The sequence below is a fragment of the Cryptotermes secundus genome, unplaced genomic scaffold, assembly GCF_002891405.2.
Source record: "Cryptotermes secundus unplaced genomic scaffold, Csec_1.0 scaffold1274, whole genome shotgun sequence".
In the NCBI taxonomy this organism is placed as follows: domain Eukaryota; kingdom Metazoa; phylum Arthropoda; class Insecta; order Blattodea; family Kalotermitidae; genus Cryptotermes; species Cryptotermes secundus.
Window position 1 is genome coordinate 239,815 of NW_019718632.1, and position 27,980 is coordinate 267,794.

General features: G+C 40.9%; 2 protein-coding genes across 6 annotated transcripts in view; both read left to right on the forward strand.

Moving 5' to 3' along the window:
• The window catches only part of LOC111863022 (sterol regulatory element-binding protein cleavage-activating protein), a 36,275-nt gene extending 35,179 nt beyond the window's left edge, over positions 1 to 1,096 (forward strand). For all 4 annotated transcript variants that reach the window (XM_023848982.2, XM_033751002.1, XM_033751003.1 and 1 more), the window contains one exon: positions 643 to 1,096. In XM_023848982.2, the coding sequence (XP_023704750.1) occupies positions 643 to 825 (183 nt within the window). In that variant the 3' untranslated portion in view covers positions 826 to 1,096. The remainder of the gene's footprint in view (positions 1 to 642) is intronic.
• A 7,948-nt stretch (positions 1,097 to 9,044) lies between these two features.
• On the forward strand, positions 9,045 to 27,949 carry LOC111863143 (pleckstrin homology domain-containing family M member 2). 2 transcript variants are annotated; one of them, XM_023849196.2, is made up of 12 exons: positions 9,045 to 9,244; positions 12,844 to 13,060; positions 15,827 to 16,014; positions 16,694 to 16,933; positions 17,857 to 19,380; positions 19,713 to 19,868; positions 19,955 to 20,167; positions 20,749 to 20,906; positions 23,277 to 23,490; positions 23,897 to 24,076; positions 25,763 to 25,882; positions 26,804 to 27,949. In XM_023849196.2, exons 1-12 carry the CDS (start codon positions 9,173 to 9,175, stop codon positions 26,924 to 26,926), a joined length of 3,405 nt encoding a protein of 1,134 aa, XP_023704964.1. In that variant the 5' UTR covers positions 9,045 to 9,172; the 3' UTR covers positions 26,927 to 27,949. The 2 variants fall into 2 exon arrangements, with proteins under 2 accessions (XP_023704964.1, XP_033606940.1); XM_033751049.1 differs by having other exon boundaries at positions 17,863 to 19,380.
• Positions 27,950 to 27,980: the final 31 nt, after the last annotated feature.

Below are 27,980 nucleotides of genomic sequence, written 5' to 3' on the forward strand. Positions count from 1 at the left end.
GTTTGAGAATATTCGTGAAGAACATTACGCAGGATGAGCAATGCATGGGCACTGTGCGATTTCAGGTTCACGTGGCAGTGAATGTTAAGTTCAGGATGTGATAATGTGTACTTTGGTACATAGACACCAGTATTTTTAAGGAGCCTGTACAGATGGAAACAGCAGGCTCTGCTGAAATGTGGCACCTGTCTGCAAAATTATGAAGTGTTCCGTGGCAGTGAACCATATTCTTGGCTTATGGACATTTAGTTTACCACTGCTGCAGTTTTCCACGTGAACTGTTGAATGATATGAGGAAATTTGGTCTGATGTTATGGACTGCGCTGTGTGTCAGAGGTGTGCACTGAGTGCACATTAGCCTAAACATGGTCTCATCAAGGGAGGCAAAGTTTGCCAAATGCCAAATTACGATACAAAGTATAACAGTTGCTCCTTCAAAATGTTTCATTTTACCTGCTCTCAAATGGAACATTTTGTATTTTTTGTATATCTTTTACATTGGCTATTAAATGATACTTATTGATACAGTGTTTCTAATAACTTAAACAAAAGACAATGATATCTTTTATTGATTACATGAAAATTGTGAAAAAGGATTATCTGCTTTTTGTCTGACACAAATAAATTGTTATTTTGTCACAGGGTTCCCTGGTTGTGTGGGATGTGAGGACGGGAGATCCTGTGCGAGTTGTGAAGCTGGGACATTGTGATGGGAGTGTGTTTGTGAAGCAGATCCTACTGTTGCGTGATAGTGTTGCCTGCGACTACGGCAACCAGCTGCGTATCGTGCACTTCCCTCTTGTTGTGACTGACAAATGTGAATGAACCTTATAGAGTTGGTAAGATGCAACAGTGGAGCATGGCACAATGCTTCATTGCGCCATCTGGAACACAGTGAGCCATTATCATCTGGTCTGTGTTAGTGATCTACAAACAAAATCTAGGACTGCAGAGGAAAGGCATGACAGCCATTGGAATGATTAGGTCTTCTCCCTTTACATTATTTCCCCTGAGAAAGCTAGCAGTAAACATGCCAGGAAGTATTTGTGATAATAGGACTGACAAAAGGAGATAAAGGTGTAGAGGTAATTAAGATGGAGGGGAAATAATTTTCTGAAAGTCATACTCAGAGAGAAACATGCAAAGTCTCTGCTGAGAGAAATAAAGTAACCAACTGCTAGAGAGAGAGAATATTCAGACTGGGCCAAGTAAATAGTCCCACCTGCAAAAGGTGCCATGACAAAGATAAAACAGCCTCACACATCTGATGTGATGATGTCACTTGGGACTCCACTGCATGAAGCCAGGTGACTATCAGAAGACCACATAAAGCAACTGCAGTTCATTTGAAATGCAGGACTGCTAGAGCCTGTGTAATCAATCTTAGAAAGGGGATGCCCCATGGAACCTGGCAACCTGGACAGTGTTGATCCTGCCGTCAAGTACATGTGGGCTGTCACAGAGGAATGTGCTATCCCTATCTTCAGGGTACAAGAGTGAACAAGTTTGGGAAAAGTGGTCCTTGTTCTGGGGACTGGGACTGAGGCTGCGGGACCAGGTGGTCCTGCAGATGGGTGGAAGGAGCTGTTTTATAGGTGATGGTAAGAGTATAAGGCATAAGCGAAAGGCAGGTGGATACAAGAGCTTAAAATAAAGTACAGCAGAAATCAAGCTAAATGAATACACAGAAGAGAAAAATTGCTGTAACGGTATACTTCTTCATATATGAATGACCTTGGCTACAGTTCCATGGACATGAAAGTGATTGTTGTACTGTAGATTATTGTTGGTTGCTGCATACCTAACAGCACAGAAATCCATTTGGTAAAGTGGGTTTAAGAAAATTGACATTTCATGTTTGGGCCCCTACTGCACATACTGTAACTTTCATGATGATACCACCTATGCAGTTTTATCTCGGGAGAGAGACTGTCCATAAATTATTGAAATTTAATCAAAATCTGCCTTTGTGAAAATCACCATTTTGTGTTTTGGGGCCGTTTTGAAGGGCCTGTAGCTTTGAAGCTAGAATATTCAGATTCACTGGGCACTGAACCCGAATGTATAAACCCTTGAATACCAAATTGAATAAATTCCGTCCAGAAGCCATTCATTCATGTTGAGGGAAGCTGAAAATCTGTAACTCCATCAAAGTCTCTGATCATATCTTATCACAGTTACAGTATTTTTCTCTCATATGCTGTGTGTATGAACTAGTAAAAGTGTAAGAGGAAGGAAATGGGGAAGCAACAGAAATAGAAGGGAAGGAAGAGAACTGAGGAGGAATTGAAAAAGTACATGTGGAAGGAAAATGATTGAAGGAGATTGATATGCCTGACAGTTGTGTTTGCACATAGCTGCATAGCTTTACGCTGCTTGAGAACCTCTGCTGTTTGCAAGAACTCACAAACTCCCTACAGTCTGGAGGAGAAGAGAAAAAGAAACGAAAGTAAATCAGCATGTTGTATCACGTCTTCACACTGTCACTGTTCAGAAAATTAGAGCCTTATTCATGACTTGTTTGCATTTTGCTTTTTATATTCTGGGTCATTTCTGTCTGTGTGGAGTTCACAAAACTTTTTTGCCTGCAGAGGCATCGTGTATGAAAGTTGTTTGTTGTTACTTAAAATGAATTGTCCTCTACCAGTGTTACAGAGTGTGTTATCCTAACCTTAACTTATTGCACAATGTTTTTGTACTTGTTACCACTACTAATTGTGATTTCCTGTATAGAGTGGTTGAATTTTGAGAGATCACAGAGAGGGTGGTCTGGATGGATAAAATGTAAAACAAAAGCATGTGCACAATACATGATCCAAATGGCTGCTTCAGTGATGATAGCTTGCTACAAGAATGTGAGCTGTATAAATATTGAACTTGAGGTTGATCGCTGATTTCCCAGTACTACATTCAAAGAACAATAATTTATTAATTTGAATATTAAGGTAGACAGACAATTTGGTTCATTTGCAATATAGAGCTGAACAAATGAAGTTAACAGAAACCAGTAAGGTGACATTATCCCAAGTTATTCCCTGTACCAAAGCTTCAGTTGTATTAATTAAATATTTCAGTTTGTTAATTGGTTTCACCTTTCAACTTTTGGTATATTCATTGTAACGATTGCAAAAATGTGCCAGTTAACTTTTCCATATCTGGCTCTCCACCTCTGCATATACCAACCCTGAGAACCACTGGATTGATTTCCATTGTGTTTTTCTAAATTTAGTCATATAGTCATATTATAACACAACAGGATGCATGAAATGAAAATTATAAATTTAGTCAGCCTATTCTAATTTTTGTTAAAATCAAGCAGCAATTACAGACCTCCATGTATTTGTCATGTATCTTGAGTGTAACTTGCTAAACAAAGATTTCTGTTTTCTGGGATGTGACACAGTGTAATTTGGAGAACCAGCTTCATCAGTCACTTAGCAGATGGAAGGTGAAGGCAGCAGAGTGTAACTGTCTGCCAGAGTTTATGGTATTACATCCCAGATGGTAGAAATGTTCATAGTGTGTGCCATGAGAACCTTAGTTCTCACAATTTATTACATAAATACTGAAGCAAAAGGCGTTAACTAACAAAAGCTGTAGACAAGAATGCTACATTTTTATGTCCCATACACATTTTCCATGCCTCTTACAGTAATTAAAAATGAGTGAACATGGCAGAATTATTCCATGGTGCATGTATTTTGTAACTTCTTCTAGTGACAGGGAATTGAGTGTCATTTGCAAATAGCTGTGGTAGAGAAGAATCATGTAGAAGGATCTGTGATACCGCTAACCTGCAGGATTCTGAATTAGTTATCTGAGATCCACACAATTTGTGACATGTCTGGCATCTGTTCCCCTGCCAAGCAGAAGGGATCCATTTCTGACATGGGTTTCACTCTACCAGAGGGATGTAGGCTCATTCATTTCCTGCTACAGGATGGCTAGGGTTTAACCCGTTGCCGTGGTTCGTCGTGTATGTTTTGTCAGGGATTTAAATCGTCTGGGGGGGTTCGGCGTGTATGTTTCGTCCAGCTGCACACCTATGTTATAACGCCCATAATAATTGATGGTTTTGCTGTAGATTGTTAGATTTTTCGCTGGCCTGTTGTCACAAGAACAGAGTATACTAAGCCAACGAGTTTAGCTGAGATAAGTCATTGTTACATATGCCTGTCTTGCAGCAAAGTTCCTGTGGCTCTTGCTAGCGGTTTCACCGCTATGAATGTCGTTTATTCTTTGCTACGAAGTTATAAACAGGAGAGACGTGATGTGATGTGTTTATAATATGATATTGCCCCGAGCTGGCCACACTGACACACTCAAATGGCATTCTTAGAAGAGGGTTGTCCAAAATTTTATTCTTGTAAAATCGATTGCTTTCGCACAGTACATAGCACCCATTTCTTAGAAAAACGCCACAATTTAAGGCAGAACACTGTGGTCACCCCCTGAGACGATACGGATGTGTGTGGGGGAGGGAAAAGTACTCATTATCGCTCCAGTTGACGCCATTTTATCGTACTGACCTTGGTGGTCGTTTCGAGGGATGACCATAAATATTTTTTTTGAGCCAGCTAAGCTCTGCTTTCGTTCTCTATATGCCAGCCAGTTCTTATAATAACTTCATGAATTCTGTGGTCACCCCTACGACATCTGGGGAGCCGAAAAGGTTGGAATCTGAAACGCAGAAGCACCAAACCCTTGTTATGATAACACAAAGGTTGAATTTACTGCAGCTAATCTGTCAAAATATACGACTCACGGAGGGACATTTCCACTTGTATTCCCCCCACGGGGAAGAAGGCAGGGCCGCACAGAAGTGTGGTTAGAAAAAAGAAAGCAAAAGTAAAGATACGCAGTATTGGTTTGGTGATTTGAGCCAGCGCTGTGTTTAGACTAATGCTTCAAGGCGTCACCTGCTTACATAGCCGAGATACCGGGTGCTCATATTATAAGGCAAGGTTATAAAACCATCTTTTAAGATCATTTTAGTGAAAGTTTCATCCTTCAAAGCGTACCATTCACTGCTCATATACTAAACAACCTGCTTCCATTGAAGATATAAAGGGGGTTCATATTATAAGGTAAGGTTATAAAACCACCTTTTAAGATCATTTTAGTGAAAGTTTCATGTTCCTATCTCATAGAATTTAAGAACAATGATGAATAAATAATTTTTGAGCAAAATTTAAATGGCCGGCTGAATATATTACCGCAGGAGCCGCGGCCGCGGAATTTAAATGACCACGTCAAAGGGTTAAACCCTGATAGAGATATTTTGTTATTTCTGTTAACTAGCATGTCCAGACTTACTCTAGGACCATCTCGCCCTCCTCTGTCCTGAGGTATGAAGGTGACATAAGTGCAGGGATGACCTAAAATAATTCTGGTTTCATTTGTATAGTGTAAACTTGATGATGTTATATTTTAGCGTCCTGTTGCACTGACTCATGTCCATGATTTATGCTAACCGTCTTACAGGGCACACACTTTTTCACCTTACTCTTCTCTTTTGCACTACATGTTTCAGCACTAATGTGCCATCTTCAGGTGCGTTTTCTCTATGCACGTCTAACTACTGCATTGCATGCCCTGATGTCTTCATACTAAAATGACTAAAAATATACATTTGTCATGTATAATAATAGATTTTAAATATTAAAACTTTTCAGGATTCGTCATCCTTACATCGTGTCTCAATACGCGAATCACGCCAATCCTCCTCAGTCGGAGCACTCTTCCTACATTCATGTGTGTATTGTGCTGTTTGTTGTGTCTTGCTCCTGTGACTGCGTGCGTTATACTACTGGATCCAGTAGTATAACGCACACAGTCACAGGAGCAAGACACAACAAACAGCACAATACACACATGAATGTAGGAAGAGTGCTCCGACTGAGGAGGATTGGCGTGATTCGCGTACTGCGATACAACGTAAGGATGACGAATCCTGGAAAGTTTTAATATTTAAAATCTATTATTATACATGACAAATATATATTTTAGTCATTTTGGTATGAAGACAGGGCATGCACTGCAGTAGTTAGACGTGCATAGAGAAAACGCACCTGAAGATGGCACATTAGTGCTGAAACATGTAGTGCAAAAGAGAAGCGTAAGGTGAAAAAGTGTGTGCACTGTAAGACGGTTAGCATAAATCATGGACGTGAACTTCATGGCTTAGTCATTATAGGTTTTGTTCCTGACGAGGATAGCGATGCCTAGGATAACTGAATGTCAACATTAAAACTTCGTCTCCCACAGGAACTACTCAATGTTCAAGATAGCTGGAACATCTAGATCAATTGGCAGGAGAAGTTGAACATAAGAGGAAGATTTTTTATTATTATTGTTGTTCATCTAGTCAGACTGAATCTGGGCTGAACTTCGTGTCTGTGGCACATCTGTTTGCTTAAAACCAAAGTTTATGCATATTAATTATACCAATATCAATTTATTGAAGCACTCTAAGGTTACATTTATTTGCAGAAGAGAATTAATTTGTGAGGTTGTTGGAAGTTGTTGTACCAGTGTTGTGCAGAAGTCAGTGAACAAAAATTATATCCTACTGCATATGATGAGCAAGTTAATTGTCCTGGAGACTTAAAGGTTTGTTCATTCTTTTCACAACAATTTTGTATTGAAAAGAAAGAAGAAATGTTTCCATTTCTCTGGGATATTTCAGGGCTATGAAAGAAAGCCTTTGAACCTCTTGTGTAAATGTAGCCCTGGATACAGTCTGTCCAAAATATGTTCAAGGAGACCTTATAGAGAGAAAGTTAAGTGTATTCAATGAGGTCTCTGATATAGTGATATTGGTTCCCACTATATGTTGTAACTTTCTAATGGTGATGTAATGATCCACATACATTACTGTGTGATGACGTATTCTCAGAGATGCAAGACAGTACACCTTACATTCTTGTCAGGTGTGCTGCAATGGTAAGGCAAAGTACAGTGGAGCTGATTTGTTACACATCAGACACTGAAGTGGGGAACTCTTTGTGTGCAAAAAGTGTGGCTAGGGGAGTTGGTCGATGCATTATTTGCTAAACAGTCATGCATAATTGCTTTAGCAGTGTGGGGTTACTGGATGGGTACCTGTAAGTGGGTCACAACTGGTACATACTAAGGTTTAATAACAGTTTGTCAGAGTGGGGTAGAGATGCACGCTTGTAGTGGTGTCTGTACATGCATTGATTACTGTAAAATAAAGAATTTGTTAAAATTTATGTTTTGTAATTTTTGGTTCTTAACAGCGTATCTATTTCAGTATTCAGCCTCTTCCATTTTCTTCCGCCCATTTCTTCAGATACTGCTGGGTTATGCACAGGGAAATACTTTGTATTGTGAGATTTGAGGTTCCCGTGGCAGCAAGTATGAAGGTTACTGTGTTTACAGGTGTCATGTGCAGTCTCATAAAAAGTTATTGGTGTTTTGAAGGACGCTGCTGCCTTTGTCTTCAGAGTAGATTATTAAGCCTTGCAGAAAAACAAGATTACAGTTGTAGTGAGGTGAGAAAGGGAACGGCTAATGGTTAGACTGTGGTGGGCTATTGCATAGTAGCAAGTTCTTCCAAAAGGTTACGTACAACACTACAAGGGTGTCATTCCAGGAGACAGTAATTTTCGCACTTTATGATATTTGTATGTATGGGAAACCCTGATAACAGTATGTTTTTCTCAAAGCATATTGTCTGTGGTTTGTGTTAATGTAAGGCTCAAAACAGATGAATGTGTGGGTTTGATATGTATTATGCATGGAGAGAAGAGACAAGAACTGTTCTGAGGCAGGTTGCATTATGGCTTCATTTGCAATAAAAGTGCAGTGTTAGTCTCGGTAGACTTCTGTAGAGGTGATTTTATTTATTTTCACCAGGGCTACCTATGTTATTACATTTTCCATTTATTTGTTTTCTAGGGCTATGATCTGCATCTTTAATCTGGATGCCCTCCCTCCCAATTAATCCTGATTAGCTATGGTTTACTATATCTGCAGTCAATTACCACGAATTTCGGTTACATTTTGTGTATAGACCAGTTACTCCACAAGTTGAGCACAGTTGGATTTTTAATGCGAAAATTATCATGTGTACTAAGCATAAATAACTTAAATCTGTATACTATGCATATTATCACTCTTTAATGAAATATGGAATAATATACTGGGGTAATACTCCTGATTGTCATAAGGGTTTTCTTATGCAAAAGAAAATAATTAGAATAATGATGGGAGTGGGACCAACCCACACTTGTCGTGACCTGTTTAAAAAGCTTGAAATCCTGCCAGTTCCTGTGTATATTTGCTTTCACTTATGATATGTTGTGAACAACTATGATAAGTTTTTGAAAAATAACTATATATACGATTGATACTAGGAATAATGATACTCGTTTATCATCTTATCAGAGAGGTGTATATTACTCAGGTATCAAACTTTTTAATGTATTACCTAACAGTGTCACAATTTTGAGAACAGACAGAAATCAATTTAGGAAGGTTTTACTAAGACATCTGCTGAGAAATTCTTTTTACTCTATCGATGAATTTATAGAGCATACAAGAGTTACAAAGTAGAGCATAAATAAATAGTATGAGTAAACAGATTGTAAGTTACTCCCTTTGGTTGGATTTAATAGTGGCTGTACTGATTAATTTAACACTTGGCACATCTAGTCAGTTAAGGCTGAGAATGGACTTAACATGTATGTATTTTTCTAAATTGGAAAATTGGACTGACAACTTGTGCTCTTTACATGAGGCTCTATTTACCTTATATATATTTTAATATATTATATCTTAAATTTTATATGTATATTTAATATTGCATATTTATATTTATTGCATGTGATCTTTTATGTAAGACTTTGTATGTGACAAATTTTATATCCAGCCCTACTGGGTAACAACTGGATCTATGAAATGTAATTACAAATAAAATAAAAAGGAACTGCAAATAGAATTTTGATTTAAAAGTAAGATTTACTCGTGCTGTGCGCTTGTCATTTGTTTCGAAATGTCAATCGATTATGGTATGTGGAATTTCTCGAAACATAAGATATGGTTGAAGGAGAAAAGGATAATTGTCTGTGATAACTTAGGCTATAAAATTGCTAGCAGTAAGAAGAGTTATGATTAGAAAGCGAAATAGGAATTCCCACCATCAAATATGGAACTGCACGACGACAAGAATGGTGTAAAGGACGGTATTTTGGATGACCTGGGAAAGTCAATAAAGTTGGTGCGTAGAATTGTTAATGTGTTTTGATGTGTGGCTCTTCAACAAATCTGAATTAGTCGACGTTGAAATGAGATAGCATTTGAATTCGGTAGGAAGTAGCGACCACTCTGTTGTCCGCAAAATGTATGTGATTTTTAAGTTGTGTTGTTCACGCTGGGTTAATATGTGACACGTAAAATTAGATCGATGACGTTAGGTTGACTACCTGATCAGCTGTCAGTGCATTAAAATGTGAAAGTGGATGGTGTGACTACTCTTTCACTCTGATTATATTCTTTTGAAGTTTCAGATAATTGGCGCTTTAGTAACAATGATAACGGACACAGTGATCAGTTAGCAGCGATGGGTGATTAGACAGTTGGTACATAATATGCAGGACTAGCTGCAAAGGCCAGCTCAAAGTTTCTGATTCAAGTACTCCAGTAAGATACCATATAACGCAATTAGGCTGATCATATTTGAGACGTTGAAGTTTAGATTTCTGCATCGTGGGGTTATTTTATTGGCAATTGAAATACCAAAATATGCCTAGCCAAGCGTGTTCACGGCCAAAAAATAATGATTTAATTATTAAGGAGTATTTTGCTGTGATTTTTATGTATTCAGATTATTTATTTTATTTTATTTCAGTATTTTCTTGTCATTTCTCAACTTTCGTGATGTATAATTTGTAATGAAAGGTTAATTTTTTTTCCCCTTGGCACTACAGCCCCAGAGGGCCTAGGCCTACCTCCAAGAACTTCTCCCTTCACTTCGGTTTTTCTAGATCTTACACATTCGGTAGGACTCCTTGAGCAGGTGATCAGCTCGTCACAAGGCCTCTACCTGTACACAAACACAGAAAAACGCACACACAGAAACTAAACATCCAGCCCTGAGTGGGATTCGAACCAACGATCCCGGTTTCCAAGCGAGCGAAGACAGTGCATGCCTTAGACCACTCGGCTACCGTGACCAGCTGAAAGGTTAATTATTAAACATATATTACCAGGGCGTCCCAGGACAGGGTTCAGGTGTTCTAAATGCTGGGACATTTAAAATCATTGATGTGAAACATGAAGTTTTAGCCTGGATTGTAACACCATGTAGTTCATTCAGAGACAACCTGAGGTTTCAGCAGGAATGTATCCATCTTCAGAGGGAATAGAATCCTCATTCTTTGGATGTCTGGCCCATAGCCAAGTCAGTATACTCACTGAGCTACCTAGTCATGTGGTATGAGTAGCCTCATTTGGCTGTCCAGACTGAGATTTTGCAGTTTTGCTCAGTTTGTCCAGTCAGATGCCAGGGTAATAATGCAAAATCAGACTGCAAGCCGCTCCTTCCACATTCTCTCCAATTCAGCATTCACTCGTCATCTCACCATTTGATGCTCCCTAATCTGAGGTACTGACAGCATTGCTAAGTGAATATATTTTTAAAATGAGCAGCCACTGTAATTCGGAGTGTAACCTGTTTACAGATACATTCACTTTCATTTTTGATGCATGCTTATTGTGTCAGGTAAGTATGTGAGTACATATTTTCAGAATTAATCAACATAAAACACAAACTGCAATTCTTTTGTTTCATCCAAAGTTTACTTAGCCTAGTAGCTGTTACTAATGGAATGTCATTGCTTCTATTTGCACTCATATGAGATCTTTTCATTTTTGTGGCAGATGACAACTTGAAAAGACATTACCCACTGTCACTGTTAGATACCCACCTTGGAAAAGTAAATTAATTATTAGCCCTTTCAAGCAGAGTGTACTGCTGTCTACTGTAACATTTACAAGTTCTGCATTTTGTCTACAGTCTGTTGTTGTGTTTCATATGACTCTTACAGTAAGTAGTAGTTATTTCCATAAATTCATGATTTGTTTAATCCGTCTTGCAGTGCGTACACTTCTCTATCTTCTTCTCTCACTCGCACTACATGTTTCGGCATAAAAATGCCATCTTCAGGTGCTACTCAATTCACGTCAAACTAGTACATTGTATGCCTTGTCTTCACTTTAAAATAACTAAAATATATGTCCATCATATATATTGACAAATGTCAATCGTAAAAATATTAAAACTGTTCAGGATTCCCGATCGCTACGTCGTATCTTATTACACCAGTCATGCTCATCCTACTCTGTTGGAGCTCTTCTTCCCTATCGTGTGTATTGTGTTTCTGTTGCGTCTTGTTCTCGCGACTGCGACACTATTTCCATAAATAGTGTTAATTTGTTAGTATTTGTAGTGGAGGCATCATAGTGTCTTTCTTGAAAGATAGAAACTGAGTTTTTAAGTATTGAAATGAATGAATCAAGTTCAAGCTTCAGAGGGTTGTAAAACTCTTTTGTGTCTGCTAATGGTTTTCATACAACTCCAGCCTTATCCTTATGTCTGCTTGAAGTCCTTGTCCTGTTCTTGAGTTTGGTTATTAATTTCATTGGTAGACCTTGTCAGGTTGTTAGGGTAGTGGAGTGAAGCAGATTGTGCACATAGCGTGTAGTGTGCAGGGTTCTTAAAAATTGAGTGGGGTGAAGACTGAGGTGTCAGTGGGCAGGAGGATGGATGTTAGAAAAATAGGTTGTGGAATGTGCAAAAGAGGCATTAGTATCACTGTGTCTAAAACATTCCTGAAGATTTGTCATAAGACAGCAAAGTCGATAACTACGGCATCATTAGAAAGTTGTTGTATGCCACACTGTCGGGCGACAGAGTGGATACTCGTACTTGTGGGTTGGTCTTGACGGAGTCGGTCGAGCGGCAAACGTCCGTCTTTTGGTGGAGATGAACTGCTGGAAGATGCTTAATTCAAGAAAGTTTATTACACAGTAAATATGTACAACTGTTACAACAGCAAGTCTGCTTAAGGCTTTAGCAGTGGCCGACTCCTAACTGACAGAGTACTGTCCTATCGACTAAACTTCGTAATCAGATTAGAGAGCGTTCTGGATGGTTTGGGTCAGGGTTCTTATAGCCCTGCCTGTGGGGTGGGGGTTGTGTGAAAGCTTCCTTGGAAGGTACAGAGTTCAACATATAGGAATGTTCTAGAACATTCTATTGTTATTTCATATGGTGGGTCTTCCTGGACCTTGGCTTGTTTTCTTGGACTTTGGCTTGTTTTCTCGGACTTTAACTGATGTTTTCCAGTTTCTCTATGAAGCAACATGACTATTCTTATTTGCTTCCCTTAGTTCAAAATAAGTCTTGTTTGCCCTCTGGCAGATAACATCGGTGAAAGTCAAGTTACAGTATGTGACAAGCCAGTGCTGTTACATTTCATAATTTCCAATTGATATTAGATTCGGATTCAATAAAGTGTTGCTTATAAAACATAACCATTGTAATTATTCTATCCACCATATACCTGTTACATTAATAATATCCGATGCATTACACCGTTATATACAACAAAGTCACTAGATTCTATTCTCACCATACAATGGGAACCAGAATTGCTGATCATACAGGGGATCTTGTCAAGGTTGGCCAAGGTATGATGTACCCTCAGAGATGTTTTAGACAAACAGTATTACCAGTATTCTGTTGCAGGGCAGCGTGTCATATTGCAACCTGTCTCTTGCAGAAATATAAATGTTCACTGAATGCTGTGTCTCCAGGTGCAGCGCTATGCTCTGTGTGGCTGCAAAGGCATCATAGTCATTGATAATGACTCATGGCCGGTTCAGGCATTGTGTCATTTACTTGACCTTGTTCTGCGTCACGGCCTTCAGGACTGGCATCACGGCTTCTGGCCTGTCGTGTGTGAATTCAGCCACTCAGACACTTTGCGGGTCATCCAGTCACTAAAGAGTGTCAACACTTCACTAGGGAAAGGTAATCCGTCTGGTCTGACCCCTAGTGTTCATGGATCAATGTATCACTTTGTGTGAAGGTTTAATTAAGCAGCCATCGATTCCCTGATAACTCCAGTTCTCTCTTTCTGCAAGGCCATGTTACATTTTTAGCAGCTGTGAGAGATGTGAAATGTTTCTAATTCTTTAGTTCATTTTGTTTCAAGCCTTATACTATTTCACTATCCAAATACAGTAGAACTTGGTTATAACGTCATCAAAGGGACCTAAAAATAGTGTCGTTATAAACGAATGTCGTTGTAACCGAAATGGGCACTTCCACAGTAGCCTTATGTTAGTCACGTAAAAATCTACCAAAAACCGAGTTAAAATGTTGCATTTTTTAGTGAAATACGTAGTTAAGTACAGACTAACGTAACATTAACGTGGAATTAATATGGATTCTCCATATCGTTTGTACTGTAGAATTCACCAAACCAAATTCGCGGCATACATCAGCTTTTTTCCTTCCATTTTCTATTTCACGAATCACTTTAACTTTCTCTTCAATGCTTAAAACTTTTCTTTTCATTGCCATGTTTTCGCTACTGCACTTCTCTGGGTTTAGGCAGGAACACTATAGGGTAAGTAGACAATGTGAGGTCCTGTTAGACGAGATTCTAGGAAAGGAATGCAGTTAACAACCTGCCGCGTCCTCTTGCACTATTCACGCAGTCCCACCCCACACCCTTGTTTTCGCATAAAATACACGCTCCTCTTGCAGCCCGCGGTCGTATTCTTCCAGGACAGTCACGTCAGCAAGTAGAGAAAGTGAGGGTGGGCAGACACATCGAACTTTCCCACGATATCAGAGAAATTCAGGAATGAAAATGACGTTACATACGAGGTTGATGCATTTGTGCATGTCGTACTAAGCAAGGTATAAAAACAGTTGCTTTATGAGGAATTAGTTCATACCATTGAATATTGACGCAATAGACAAGGTGTCGCAGAAACTGATGTTGCTATAACCAAGTTTTACTGTATATTATTTCAGAAGTGAAATAGTACGAAGTTCTATCTGAATATGGCCATCTATCTACTCTGTTTCTTGTCCTATGTTGTGTATTGAAAGTTGACACAAGAAGGGGCAGTACATTTGCAAGATCCTGTATACTGGTGTAATGTGTACAGAACTCATTGCTGAAGCCTAAGATTCAGAACAAAGTTGGAGCCTTTTTTTTATTGCTAGTGGGGTGGGACTAAGTCCCTTGTACTGCGGCCACTTCTGGCCTATTGTACCAGCCTCAGATGATAGGTGAGGGTGATTGTGGACCAATTGGTGGAATGAAGATTGGCAGGGGAAACTGAAGCACTCAGAGAAAACCTGCCCCAGCACCACTTTGTCTGCCACAAATCTCACTTGACCAGACCCAGGATTGAACCCGGGCCTCCACAATGGGAAGTTGGAGCTTACTGGAGCCAGTTTTTCTTTCCCATGTTTACTCTACAACCTTATTTACCCCTCCAAATTTAACACTTTTCAGATTTTTTATCGTGGTCCTCCCAGGTCGGTATTCTTGGATTATTATTCTTCTCCTCCTCCTCCCCCCCCTCCTCCTCAGAACACACAGTTCTTCATCCAGTTTTCGACTCTCATGGTCCTGATCTATCAAGATAACTTCATGTTTCTGCAAGAGCACTGCACCAGATTAGTTCAGTTCACATTTGTTCCAGAAACTTTATCTGAAGTTGAAAATTCATACTCTATATGTGTGCATGTGCATATGCATGAGCATGCGCGTGCGCGTGCACGAACATGCATGCATGCGCACATATTTAGTATATTATAGATCATAAATGCAATGATTTCTGTTAACGGGGTTATTTCTTATTCTTCTGAAAGCTGTGAGATTTATTTTTCTTTTTCATATAACGAGTTTTTAACCTCAAGAGTTATTTCTCCTGGATATCTCTTCTTTACCACTGCTGTGGTATCCTCAAAGTCTACAGTTTTTAACCCACTTGGAAGGATATTGAGATGTATTAATTAATGACATACAGGACAAAACTGAGTGCTTTATTATATTCACATATGACTTTTCTGTTGACAGAAGAACTGTGTGTCAGGTTTTGGCCAGTCTGAAAGACTTTGGTCAGGATTAAGTCTACAGACTTCTCAACATTACTGACCCACTAACACAGTTCTGACCACAGCATATTAAATCTGTTGTCTTTAATCAGCGATTCCTTGTTACAAGTTTGCGACTTGGTAGCAGTTTCTGTCCATTGCAGACTTTACTCAGAGATGTCTGTATTGTAATTCAAGTCCGTAGATGTTACGATTTGTGTATGACCCATTAATATAGTATTAGTTTGTCGCAGAAGGTATTTATCTTACCATTTTCTTGAATTTTCTGTGCAGTATTTTCAATCTGTTCCTTCTGGAATATCACTCAAGACATGCATCTCAATGTCAAATTTAATTACAATTTTACTCTTGCTGCATTATTTTTGTTTCTGTTTGTATTAGTTCTTATGTTTGTATCCCTTAGTCACTTATTGCATTTCTATATGTGATGTTATTTTCATTTTTATAAGAGGTATAGAGACAGTTTTTTAATTTGGTGAATTTTCTGAGTGTTGCGATCGTGAATGCAGCACTTACCTCCTGGGAAGCAGTAAAACACGTATTTAAAATCTACAAGTAGGTTCTATTTACACACATTCATGTGCCATGAATAGTTATATTTGCTCAGTAACATGGCGAGTGTTCTCTGTTGTATAACTGCATGTCTTATGTCTGCAGGACGAGCCTGGTTGTACCACACACTGACGGAGGGCTCCCTGCAGAGCTACCTGCACTGTCTGTCTCAGGATGTCCGTATCTTATGTAGACACTATGTGACACAAGCACTCATTCGAGATACACCCAGGACCCAGCAGCTCCTTACATTATTGGCAGGCCTGGAGCACGTGCAGTTCAACCTGTACCCGGTAAGCACACCTGTGTATTCTGCATGCACATGCATTCCCTAATGTTCAGTTCACCACATCTTCATGTGAACAGTCTCTTATCTACATGAGCTATCGATTGTTGAAGTCGCTGTTTCAAATTTTTGCCTGGAGACTGGTCATCCTCAGTACTTACAGGCAGATGGCACAATTGGGCCATGATTACTTTATTCTGATCTTTGTAATTCATTATGCATTACAATCATCTTGTCATTTTAATCTCCTCCTTATTTAAGACTGTCATTGCGCAGGTGCATTCGTGGCATGTTTCACCTGAGCCCTACATTCTGTGAAAGGTTCGGAGCAATTCCTGTGAACATGAAGTCTGTCTGTATATGGGGGATACTTTATGTGCTGGGGGGCGGGGGGTTAATTAGCATCTGGCATTCTGAAAGATCAGGTTTTCACCAGTTTCTGGTAATCTGTATGGTTCTGACAACTTCACTGAGGCTTTAACAGATTCTTGACTTCTGCAAATCTTATTTTATGCTGTCTCTTGGTTTCCACTCAGTTTGTTACTCTTGATATCAAATAGCTATAATCAGAAATGATTTTCCGTTTGCATTGCTATAATTCAGCCATCTTGGTTCACCAAAATGGTGCAACAGCACAGCAGCAGCAGCCGTCTGCTCACACGAGACAAACTTGAAATGTCTTGCAGGATGCAGCTTATCTGGACATGGCAGCCTACCAGCAGCACACTGAGGTGTCATCTGATGTTGTGTCCTTGTGTGGAGATCCTTCTAACTTCGGTCTTCACATGACCTCATCAGTAACATCATCTCTGACTTCTCCTGTGGATTCAGGTGTGGCACTGTTGGACAGTGATGCTGATAACACATCTGTCAGTGAAGCCACAATGAATGAGACCGACTGCCTCAGCCTGAGGGATGACAGAGAGGTGAGTGGGACCCTGAGGGAACAGGACCACTTGGGGCCACTGAGACATGGACAACTTAACAGTGAATCTGAAAGAATTTCATGTATATTTTCAGCTGTAATTGGTCTCCCCAACAAGTATTGTACTAAAGCTTTAAGGCATTCTATACAGAAGAAAGTACAGTTGATCTTAGAAGAAAAGGGTAACAACTAGATTCAGCTGTATCATGACAGGATCCAGTAATGGGCTCTTGTGAACGCAGTAATGAACTTCAGGTTCACAAGACACAGAATTTCTTGATTTGCTTGGTGACTATCAGTTTGTCAAGGTCTCCTCCATGAAGTCAGTGACTTCCCAAAGCTGCATCCACAAATTACTCAGTGACTACAGTCTCTATTATTCACTCACTGTGTGGTGAAAGGTGATTTTTATTTTTAATATCAATTCACTGCTTGACAAAGTAGGTTTTTGACAGCCTATGGCAGACAGCATTCGCTGTTTCTGCACATTCCTGTTCTCTGTTGCGCAGACAGTAACTGTCTTTGAAGAGTACTACCTCGTAGGATGTTATGTCATATAGTCTGACAGAAGTTTCCTGGCATTTTGGAGAAACGTATTGCCTCCGTCTTCAGTGTCAGTGAGTAAGCCAAGTAAGCAACCAGCAAGAAACAAGTAGCAAGCAGAGCCTGTGCTCATCTGAGTCATTGCCAGACTCTGTGGCATCACAGCCTGGCAGGTAGTAATCTTCAGTGTGTTACNTTCAGATACCCATTTTCCCAGTCATGTTTTTCCTTTGTCCTATTTGTATCTGTAACTTCAGGGGTTACATCCATGATTTATTAACTTGTGGTTGATCACTCTTGTTTGCTGTCACATTTGTAGTTTGATCAATAACAGCATGCATATCAGACAATGTTTGTGGTCGTGACTTAATCTACCTGTAGTTTCAGGATGATTCAGGTTGCAATGAAATAGAAGACAATCGAATCAACCACCAGTTGCAGACGCTCGACACACACATGGGCAAGGGATACACCTCAGAGGAGTGCTGTGTAAATACCCATACTGAGGCAGACCAACTTCATGCTGCAACTAAGGAAGAGGACTGTGGAGAAAGTGACAAACCAGCAGGTGCTGGGGCCCTCAGGACCACACCTGCTGAGTCAGGGAATGAGGTGGTGGCAGTGTCCGACATATTCCGGAGTCATTCATTATCCGTAATGACTGCAAGTGACATTGCCAATCAGAACGTGATTGAAAACTCGATCATTCCACCAGTGCTGTGCTCAGCACCTTCTTCATTTGTGGAGTCAAAGAACAGAGTCAACACTGATATGACTGTGATGGAGGAAAGGAAGACTACAAAGGCTAGTTGCATGCCAAAGCAGGGAACAGATGGTGATGACATTGTTTTCCGCAGACAGCGCAACAAGAAGAAACGTAATAACATACCTCCTGATGGCACCACAAAAGTGAAGCGCGTATCATTCCACGAAGATTTTATCAGAACCGAATGTGAATCTGCTGGGAAATGTGGGCCCGATTTCTCAGTGAGTTTTCTTCCCCCAAATTCTGTAATAAAGCGTGATGTAGTAAAAGGGAGATACAGTTGGTGTGGTGAAGGAGATGCCCCCTTCATGCGACGTCGGAACAATGAGTCTGGCACCAAATCCGACATCTATCTTTCAGCCTCAAATCTGACCTCATCAGATGAAACTATTTCTATGGAAGACCCTCTCATGCAACTCAGTAAGAATACTAATAACACAGACAGTAAACAGAAGGATAAATATGCGGTCTCAGAAACTGCTCATGCTCCCCCAGTCACAGAAAGAGGTACCCCAGAAGGCCAGGAAGATCCTCCTGTTTATTCATCCAGTTTGTGTCTTCACAAGCATGAACCTGGAGGGACTTTAGCAGGAGCTGTTGGTGGGCTGAGTGGAAGTCTGAGCAAGTTTTCATCATTCCTGTTGTCTGCTGACCGGTTATCTGATTCAGAAAGCATTCCAGCCTCAGACAGTGAACTCTTCTGCAGCAGCACTGTGCATCTGACCTCATCATCCTTCAAGGAAAACCATTTTCTTGAAAATTCAGGCTGTCAATCCCTACTTGGTGTTCGCCCAGCAAAGCTCCATAGCTGCCACCACCACAGATCACGGAAAGGCACACCCCTTGGTTTAATTCCACCAAGAGAAGTTGCATCTAAATCATCACTCCTGACCAGGTTTATGAGGTCTCTGACAGAAAAGAAATTCATGCAGAAGAAGCCAAAAGTGGCACTGAAGCCATCTCGATCCTTGTACATTCCTGGAGCCAGGAAACTAGATCGTACGGAAGTACTGGAACAGTTCATAACTGAGCTTCATGTGATGGGTCACAATGTGGAACAGGTTGCTGTGGGGACTCCTGACTTAGAAGAGACCTTCCGGACCCAGGTGTTTTTGGACTCTTTGGAAGTGTTATATAAGGTGAGATATGCACCTCCTGATGCATGTGCCTTCTTCTGTCAACATCTGTCTGTCTGTCTGTCTGTCTGTCATCATTTCTTCTCAGGGTGATGGCGTGAAGTATTCATTGTACAGATCAGAAATGCATTCAGAATTCAGGTTGGAAAACTGAAGCAAATGTACATAGTCAAGTGTTTCTTGTTCCACTAAGACACTGTCACCTTGTCAGTGAAAACGCTGTAGTTATTAGTTCCTCGAGGCTTGGGAAGTTGTGGATGCATTCCTGCTGCTGATATTGTATCGGACTTGATATTAGAGAGCAAGACCCTGCACTTTACTTGCCTTTGCTGCAGGTTTTCAAAGTGAGCAGTTCCTACTACAGCACTGGGATTGCCACACCATTACTAGCATTGCTGACCAACATCAACCTCTACTTAATTGGAGTCAAGAGTAACTACACATATTGCAACAAGCTTGTCATGCCATACACAGACCTGGATGCAATGCTGGTGAGTTCCTTATCATTACAATCTTCTGGTAGTTTACCCTCTTTTCTGTATGCATAATTATGCTAGATGCATGATTTTGTCACCAGGTGGGTCCGAACATGCAGACTGTGCTGCTAGTCAGTGCTGACCGACAGACACAGTTCCTTCTCGTCACTGGTGATCATTCGATCACAGAACAGCTTGTGGGTCATATTGAGATCGCTATGCGGCGAGCCCCTACAAAACCAACCCTTCCAGCAGTCAGGGTTCTGGAACTGGAAGATATGAAGGGTTTGGCACAGGACATCTCAGTTCTAGCGGTGGGTTCTGCTGAGCCGGTTCACATCCCCTTGACTCATTCTTGAGATTCAAAAAAATGTTGCACTCTGCTTCAGTCACATGAGTTCTTGGTCTCTAGGCTGTTTCATGATAAAGAGGTTTTATGGTTTTCCTCAGTCCATCCAAGCAAATGCTGAAATAAGACCTTAATATATATCCCATGACTGTTTCCTTCCATATCCTTTGCAGTTCATTATTTATTCATTCATGTACAGCTGTGAAAGTTCACTCATCTTCCAAGTCACTGCCTTCCACAAGGTTTTCCCATTGACATCAGTATGTGTTTCTTGTTATTTTCCTGCAGTTGACAGCCCATGCCATTATTACTGCTATTAGTATTGCTGTTTTTTGTTGTTGTTATTCTGTTGCCATGTTCTTGGAATGGCACCGTTGTGTCCATAAAATATTCAGCTAATTCTTTTTTTTTTTTAAATTACTAGTGGGGTGGGACTAAGTCCCTTGTACTGCGGCCACTTCTGGCCTATTGTACCAGGTCAGGGAGTTCCTTACATGTTCACTGGAAAACTACTGAAGAGCTGATAGTGTGGTTTCTCTTCCACAGGGCGAAGCTATCTGTCATTATAGCATCGTGCACCTGCAAGACCATCAAGTTAGTCCCCCCTCAACCCCACTGGGACCCACAAAGGAAGGCCATCTTATGTTCCGGCCAGCAACAGACACTCCACTACAACCCTGGGAACCAGGTTTCTTCATGCTGAAGTGAGTAGCCGGAAGTAGCCACTCACTTTTCCTTCAGGTGGCCCCTCTGTGTGCTGTGTTTCTTTCACTCTTGTACAATTTGTGTTGCATAAGAACTTGGTGCAGAGTGCTACAGAATATGTTTACAGTCGTGAAAAAGGAACTAGCCAAGTGTAAGTGTCTGAAAATTGTTTTCCCTATGCTTAATTCAGCATCATTCCACAAAGTCATATGGAGGAGTGGATGTGTAGCTCAGCACATTCTTAATCTCTGCAGTGGATGTAGATGAGCAGTTTCACACCAAGCCTGCTTTACCTCCTCAGAAAGAGCCTCCAGTATCCATTGCATATGAGGCTAGGTGGGCCCCAGAGGCAGTCTGGATGCTGCGAAGGAGAGAGGAATCTCTTGCTCTTACTGGGAATTGAACCCCGATTCCTCAGTTTTTCTGCCCGTAACCTATTCACTGTACCTGTTACTGTATCGCATCTCCTAACTATAGTTGGTGTATGAAATATGTATGCAGTGTTGTAATACTGGGATCAGCAGTTCGTCCATCCTCTGTTGAACACATGTACCATGACTGGCTTGAATCCAGCAATGTACCTTGGTACAAATACCTGGTCTGACAGTAAATTCATGGACTCATTGTGGTAAAAGTGCTACATTCCGCATTGTTGAATATCACTGTGGTTGCCTTCAGAGTACTCCCATTGGGAAGCTATGCTGTGATGCCAGCACCAAGTCCACTCTTCAGAACAATTTTGGAACTGTTTTTGTGGAATGGCCTTCAGAGCTGCCTTTCTATTAGTTAGTTAGTTATTAGAGAGGGTGGGTTTCTCCATGCACTTAGACCTGTAATGGTCCATTGTGCTTCCCTCTATGAATTCTACCCGTCTCTATATCGTACCGGTACTGGTGCTTACCATCAGTCCCGCCCAGCCAGCGAGACCTGCTCTAGTAGCTGAGAGGTATCTATAATGCTTCCTCCATCTACCGGAGGTATAAGTGACTGCTGTCTGGCGGCAAATGTCCGCAATTTTGCTCAGTGATCCCCTTTGGGGATATGAGGTTCTTTTACGTGCCGTAAAGCTACGACATGAGACCCACGGCTTAAAGTCCCTCCCGGAGGACTTGTTCCCTGAATTTTTCTGCCCTTAAAAATTCGACGACCTCCGCCGGGTATTTGAACCCGCGTACTACGAGTCATGAGGTGGGAACGTTACCTCTAGACTACGGAGGCCGCTTGCCTTTGTATTACTCCTGATGTCATCAGTGTCATCAAAATGCCTTTCAATATTTCCTTTATCGTCAGGAACAGAAAAAAGTCATTGGGGGCTAGATCTGGTGAATAAGAAGGGTGTTCCAGCACAGTTATTTGTTTACTAGCTAGAAACTCCCTCACAGACAGTGCTGTGTGTGTACGTGCACTTTTGTGATGCAAGATCCATGATGGCACAACAAAACACACTCAGACAATAATAGATGCCATTCAGAAAGAGACTGTCATAGAGCAATAACAATACAACTGTGAAACACTGATGTGCCAACATCATCAGACCTCATATTTCATGATGTAAATTAAAGCCTTGGTAATCCATTTAAAGTTAATTGGGATGTCAGATAATCCAGATCAAAACATGACAAATTTTGATCACAGTGGGATTTATGAATAGGAGGGCTGTCAGTTTGTGTTGAGGGCAGCTGGAGAGACTGAAACCATGCAAGAAAATATCCAAGATTGGCTTGCACTGGATGAAGGAGACCCTGGATTTCAGCTTCTGACGGAGGGAGAAATTGCTGCAGTGATATATCTTTTTTTTCTCATCAGCACTACCTACCTGTATTATTAAGTTTGCCATTTATTTTGTCTTTTTTTTAGAGATATTGTTTGCTTTATTAATCTGGATTAACACTTAATCCAGATGACCTCTCCCGCAAATTAATATGAATTAGCAAGAGTTTACTATATCTGCTTTGTGTGATGTATCTCGTCACCATAACAATTTGGTGCAATCAAACACTCTTGTTGGCTGGGTAGAAGTCCTCTTTCCTGTTCAGTGGTTCAGATCTCAGCCTGGGGACTGACTGTGCTCTCTGACATTTTCCATAGTCTTTCTTAGTCCACTGAGACAGGTGGCAGGATAAGCCTCAGGTTAGACCATGACCACTTTCCTGCACATCCTTTCCCATTCATTAATCACTGATTATACCATGTGACATTATAAATTCAGAGTCCCTGACAACATTGTTAAATAAACCATCAGACTAGGTACAGAGTGTGTACGTAGCATGAAACTCCTTTTCATGTGCTCAGTACACATTTACATGAACAGCAGTTCCTGAAGGTTTTGCTGCAAGTGGTTGACCTTTGAAAATTTCATTTCTATGCAGGGCTGGTGTAGTCTATATGTTTGGTGACAAATCCTGTCACTTGCCCAAACGTTGGATCCCACTGAGGGGGAATGGATGTCGCCGTATTCCTCATGCTCACCGCCCACATACGTTTGAGATCATCCTGGGTCCACGGAGATCATTTCAGTTTGCTGCCGCTGATGAGTATGAAGCATCTGATTGGCTGCAGGCTTTTATTCAGGCAGCATCTGGTGTGAGTATCCTGGCCGATGCCCAGGCTGCAACTGTGTTCACTGGTGCTTTCTTTCCAATTCTCTGTGCATAATCATTCTTGGCCCTCGTAGGGATATAACAAGAACTGTATCTAACATTTTGATGGGAAAACCTGAAGGGAAGAGAATACTTGGGAGACATGAGCATAGATGTGAGGATGGTATTATGTGAAGTGATGGGTACCATCTCCTGGGATGTGACACTGTGTAGTTCAGTAGAGGTTCACATTTTGGAGGAATGTTGGTGAATTTCTGCTGAACTGCACAGTGCAACATCCCAGTCCCCGCAGTGAGAACATTAGCTCCAACAATATTGAAATGGTTCTTGGAGAAATTCGTTGTCAAAATATGCAGGAGCAGTAAAGTAAGTGCTCTCACTTTGTGCAGGTGCATGAAGAGGGGCAGGCACAGACCATGTGCTGCTCACTAGTGGTGACGACACACCACATCATCACTTGCCTAGAAAGGTTTGCGGGATGTGCACAAGTGCAGACACTGTCATGTGCTGCAATACAGGATCTCACAGCATTCACTGTTGAATCACTAGAACACAGCTGGTGTGTGCTGGTAAGTTGCTCCCTCAGTCTTGTCACGGTCACTGCACAATGAACATGTGTACAGCCTCGGTCCATATTTGGCTTAGCAGTTTGTAATGTTTGTTAATGTTCTGTTTTCTTTAATAATCACTGTAGTAATATTGCATGTGATGTCTTGAGAACAGTCCCCATACAATGAGACACTACATCAGCTGTTCGTAGACTTCAAGAAAGTCCATGATTCAGTTAGGAGGGAAGTATTGTACAGTATTCTGATAGAGTTTGGAGTATCCATGAAACTAGTATGGCTGATTAAAATGTCTTTAAACGAATTGTATAGTGAAATCAATATAGATGAGCATTTGTCTGATAATTTCCCTATCTAGAATGGTCTAAAACAAGGAGATGCTTTATCGTTGCTGCTTTTCAGCTTTGCTTTAGAATATGCCATTAGGAAGGTCCAGGGAAACCAGATGGGACACCATCTGTTGGTTCTGTACTGATGATGTGAATCTACTGGGGGGTAACATAGACACCATAAAGAAAAACACAGGAACTTTAACTGATGCTGGAGTTGGTATAGAAGTAAACACAGAGAAAACTAAGTAAATGTTGCTATCTCGTCACCAAAATGCAGGGCAAAATCATGACATAAAGATAGGAAACAGATGTTTTGAAATTGTGGCACAGTTCAGGTATTTGGGAACAACAATAACAAATCAAAACCTGATTCAGGAGGAAATTAAGAGGCGATTGAACTCGGGTAATGCTTGCTACCATTCAGTCCAGAACCTTTTGTCTTGTCATTGCTGTCAAAAATAAAAAATTAGAATATACAAAACTATAATTTTGCCTGTGGTTCTCTGTGGGTGTGAAACTTGGTCTCTGACATTAAGGGGGGAACATAGCCTGAGGGTGTTTGAGAGCTTGGTGTTGAGCAGAATATTTGGACTGAAGAGAGATGAAGTGACAGGAGGTTGGAGGAAACTACTTAATGAGGAACTTCATAAATTGTACGCTTCTTCAAGTATAATTGGAATGATCAAGTCAAGGAGGATGAGGTGGGCAGGGCATATAGCATGAATGGGGGAGAAGAGGAATGTATGTAGGATATTGGTAGGGAAGCCATAAGGAAAGAGACTACTAGGAAGACCAAGACATAAGTGGATGGAGGATATTAAAATGGATTTTAGAGATAGGATGGTCTGGATTGGATTGCTTTCGCTCAGGATAGGGACCACTGAAGGGATCTTTTGAGCACAGTGATGAACCTTTGGGTTCCATAATATGCTAGGAAGTTCTTGAGTGGCTGCGCAATTGGCAGCTTTTCAAGAAGGGCTCAGCTCCATGGAAGAATTAACAAGTGAGTCACCCAGTGGGTTGCCAGCTGAAGAGTGGCTGTGCGATGGAAGGGCTGCTGACTCAAGTCTCTGTACAGGATCTGTGCACCAGCAGCACTGATATCCCAGGTCTCATTAGGCCTGATACTGGGAAGTGTGGTGATATAAAGACATAGACATTCGGGTTCTGGACTGTACTGAAACTCTTGGTAACTGCAATACAGAACAGAACCAAGACTTCCTAGAAAGTGTGGCAGAACAGAAACACAAGCCAGTATTTAGTTTGTATAGTGTATTACTTAATTTATTTGGTGGTAAATTTTGGAGTAGTCCATCAGAAGCTAGTCACTGAGCAATTAATTCACTGGTTCACACAGGAATTTGCCTGCCGGGAAGTGCATGAGGGCAGTGGAGACTCGGTGCTTTACTTTGCATCTGCTGGTGAGATGCGCGGCTTCATGGATATTCTGCAGCACCTGTGGCTGTCCTTGCAGCAGGTTAGTAGAGAGAAAAGTTACGCATGAAGATGGATTGAACTGGCTCAGCATGGAGTTCAGTGGTGAAGTTTTGATAACAAGAGGAATATTTGGCTTCCATATTAACATGGAGGAGGGCACACAGTAGCATAGTTAGTTGAGGCACTATGCTATAAGCCAGAAGGTCGCAGGTTTGAATCCCAATGAAGTGGACCTTGGGGTTGACTCAGCCTCTAACAGAAATGAGTACCCGGAATCTACCTGGGGGGTGAAGGGTGGCCTGTGCCTAAGGCTGACAAACTTACCGCCGTCTGTGAACCGATTGTCTAGAGAAAATGTGGGAGCTTCAACGTCTCACAAATCTACGGGCCTTCATGGCCTGTTACAGGGATAGCTTTACCTTTTTTTTTTTTTTAATAACATGGAGAGCATATGAATATCTATTGACTCTGCACAAATCTCTTTGTTGGAATATTCTGGGGTAAAAATGTAAGGTAAAAGCCATTCCTCTAACAGGCCATGGAGGCCCATAGTGTTGTAAGACATGAAGGCTTCCCCCACATTTTCTACAGCTCACAGATGGCAGTGAAGTTGCCAGCCTTATGCACCAGCTGCCTTTAACCCCCTAGGAAGATTGCTGATACTCATTTCTGATAGAAGAGGCTGAGCCAACCTCTGGGCCATAATGTGGCTGGAAGGGATTGTTAGGTCTATTGAAAAATCCAGTGATGTTATTGGTAATTGAACCAACAACCTTTTGACTTGTAGCATAGTTACTCAACCAAGTACCCTACCTAGTGCATATTTGGGGGTTGGCGAGTGAAATAAACAGAAATGTTCATTCAGGATTTGAAGTAAGGTCATATTGGTTAGACAAAAACACTTCAGTGTGCACATATTTTCAACCTAGAATGCTTCTTATGGTCCGATGTTATGTTGCAGACTGAGTTCCCACTCTGTCCAATGGCAGACACCTCACTGGGCAGACGGTGTAGAGAAACCAGCACACTTCTAGCAGGTGCATGGGATGTCCTGCTTCCAGCTGTTTCTCACACCTCTTTGTAACCTCAACATGGTCTTCTCCTCACTCACTATATTTTCACTGTCCCATGCACATGTATGGTTCTGCGCCCACATGAGGCAGCTATGTGTCGAGCAGTCTGTTCTCGTAATATTCATCTGCACTGTGAGTTTTGTATCTTCAGAGAGGAAACAAAGTGGTAGCCTGCTTGGAATTACTCATTTTTGTAGAAATCTGTGGAGCATGAAGACTTATGTAACAAACACTCTTGACTTTGCATGATTATTGACAGGCTGATACACTTCTTGGTGGCCAGCCCCAGACCTACAGAAGCAGAAGAAATAATAATTGTGATATTGCTTTCTTTCCTGTTTGTGTATTGGTAAGTACATGTGCAGGATGTAGATACAGAAATATGTGTAAGTTGCAGCTAGGCATAGTTAGCTTTATAACAGTAGCAAGTATATATATTATTGAGTCTTCAGACATGGGACTCTTTCCAGCAGCATTAAGGAAAACTGTCCCACTGTTTAATGTTCCGATTGTAGTCTGCTTTGGTGCTAGCATAAACTTCACGCAGGCTCAGTGTTCTGCTGCTCCATTTCAATCTCTGCATAGCACATTGAAGCACCAAACTCATACATGAAATGGTTTGTCTGACAAAAGTTAGAGTTCTTCCTATTGGTTGAAGAACTACTTTTAGTCTTAAGAACAAACATGCTTGTGCTAGATAGTGTGGGCCTTCTGCAGTCATCAGAACAAAAAGACAAGAAAAGTCTCTTCATGCCCACAACTCCAGAGAAACTGCAGTTTAAGGAAAGAAGAATTTTAGTATAGTTATTATATCTGAAGTATCCATTTATCTTGCGTAAACAGTGACACAGTTTCTTCCTTTGTAAAGGTAAAAAGGAAAAGTTATGGCTGTGGTTACTTAGTTAAGTCATAATGAAATTTGGAGGAATGGAGATAGCTTCACATTCTCAACAAGGAGATGAATCACAGAGATATTGGGTTTTCGGACTTTATCCATCATCCTGGTTTTAAGATAACTAAGAAGAACACAACATTTCGGAAACTGGATCTGTTTCCATCCTCAGG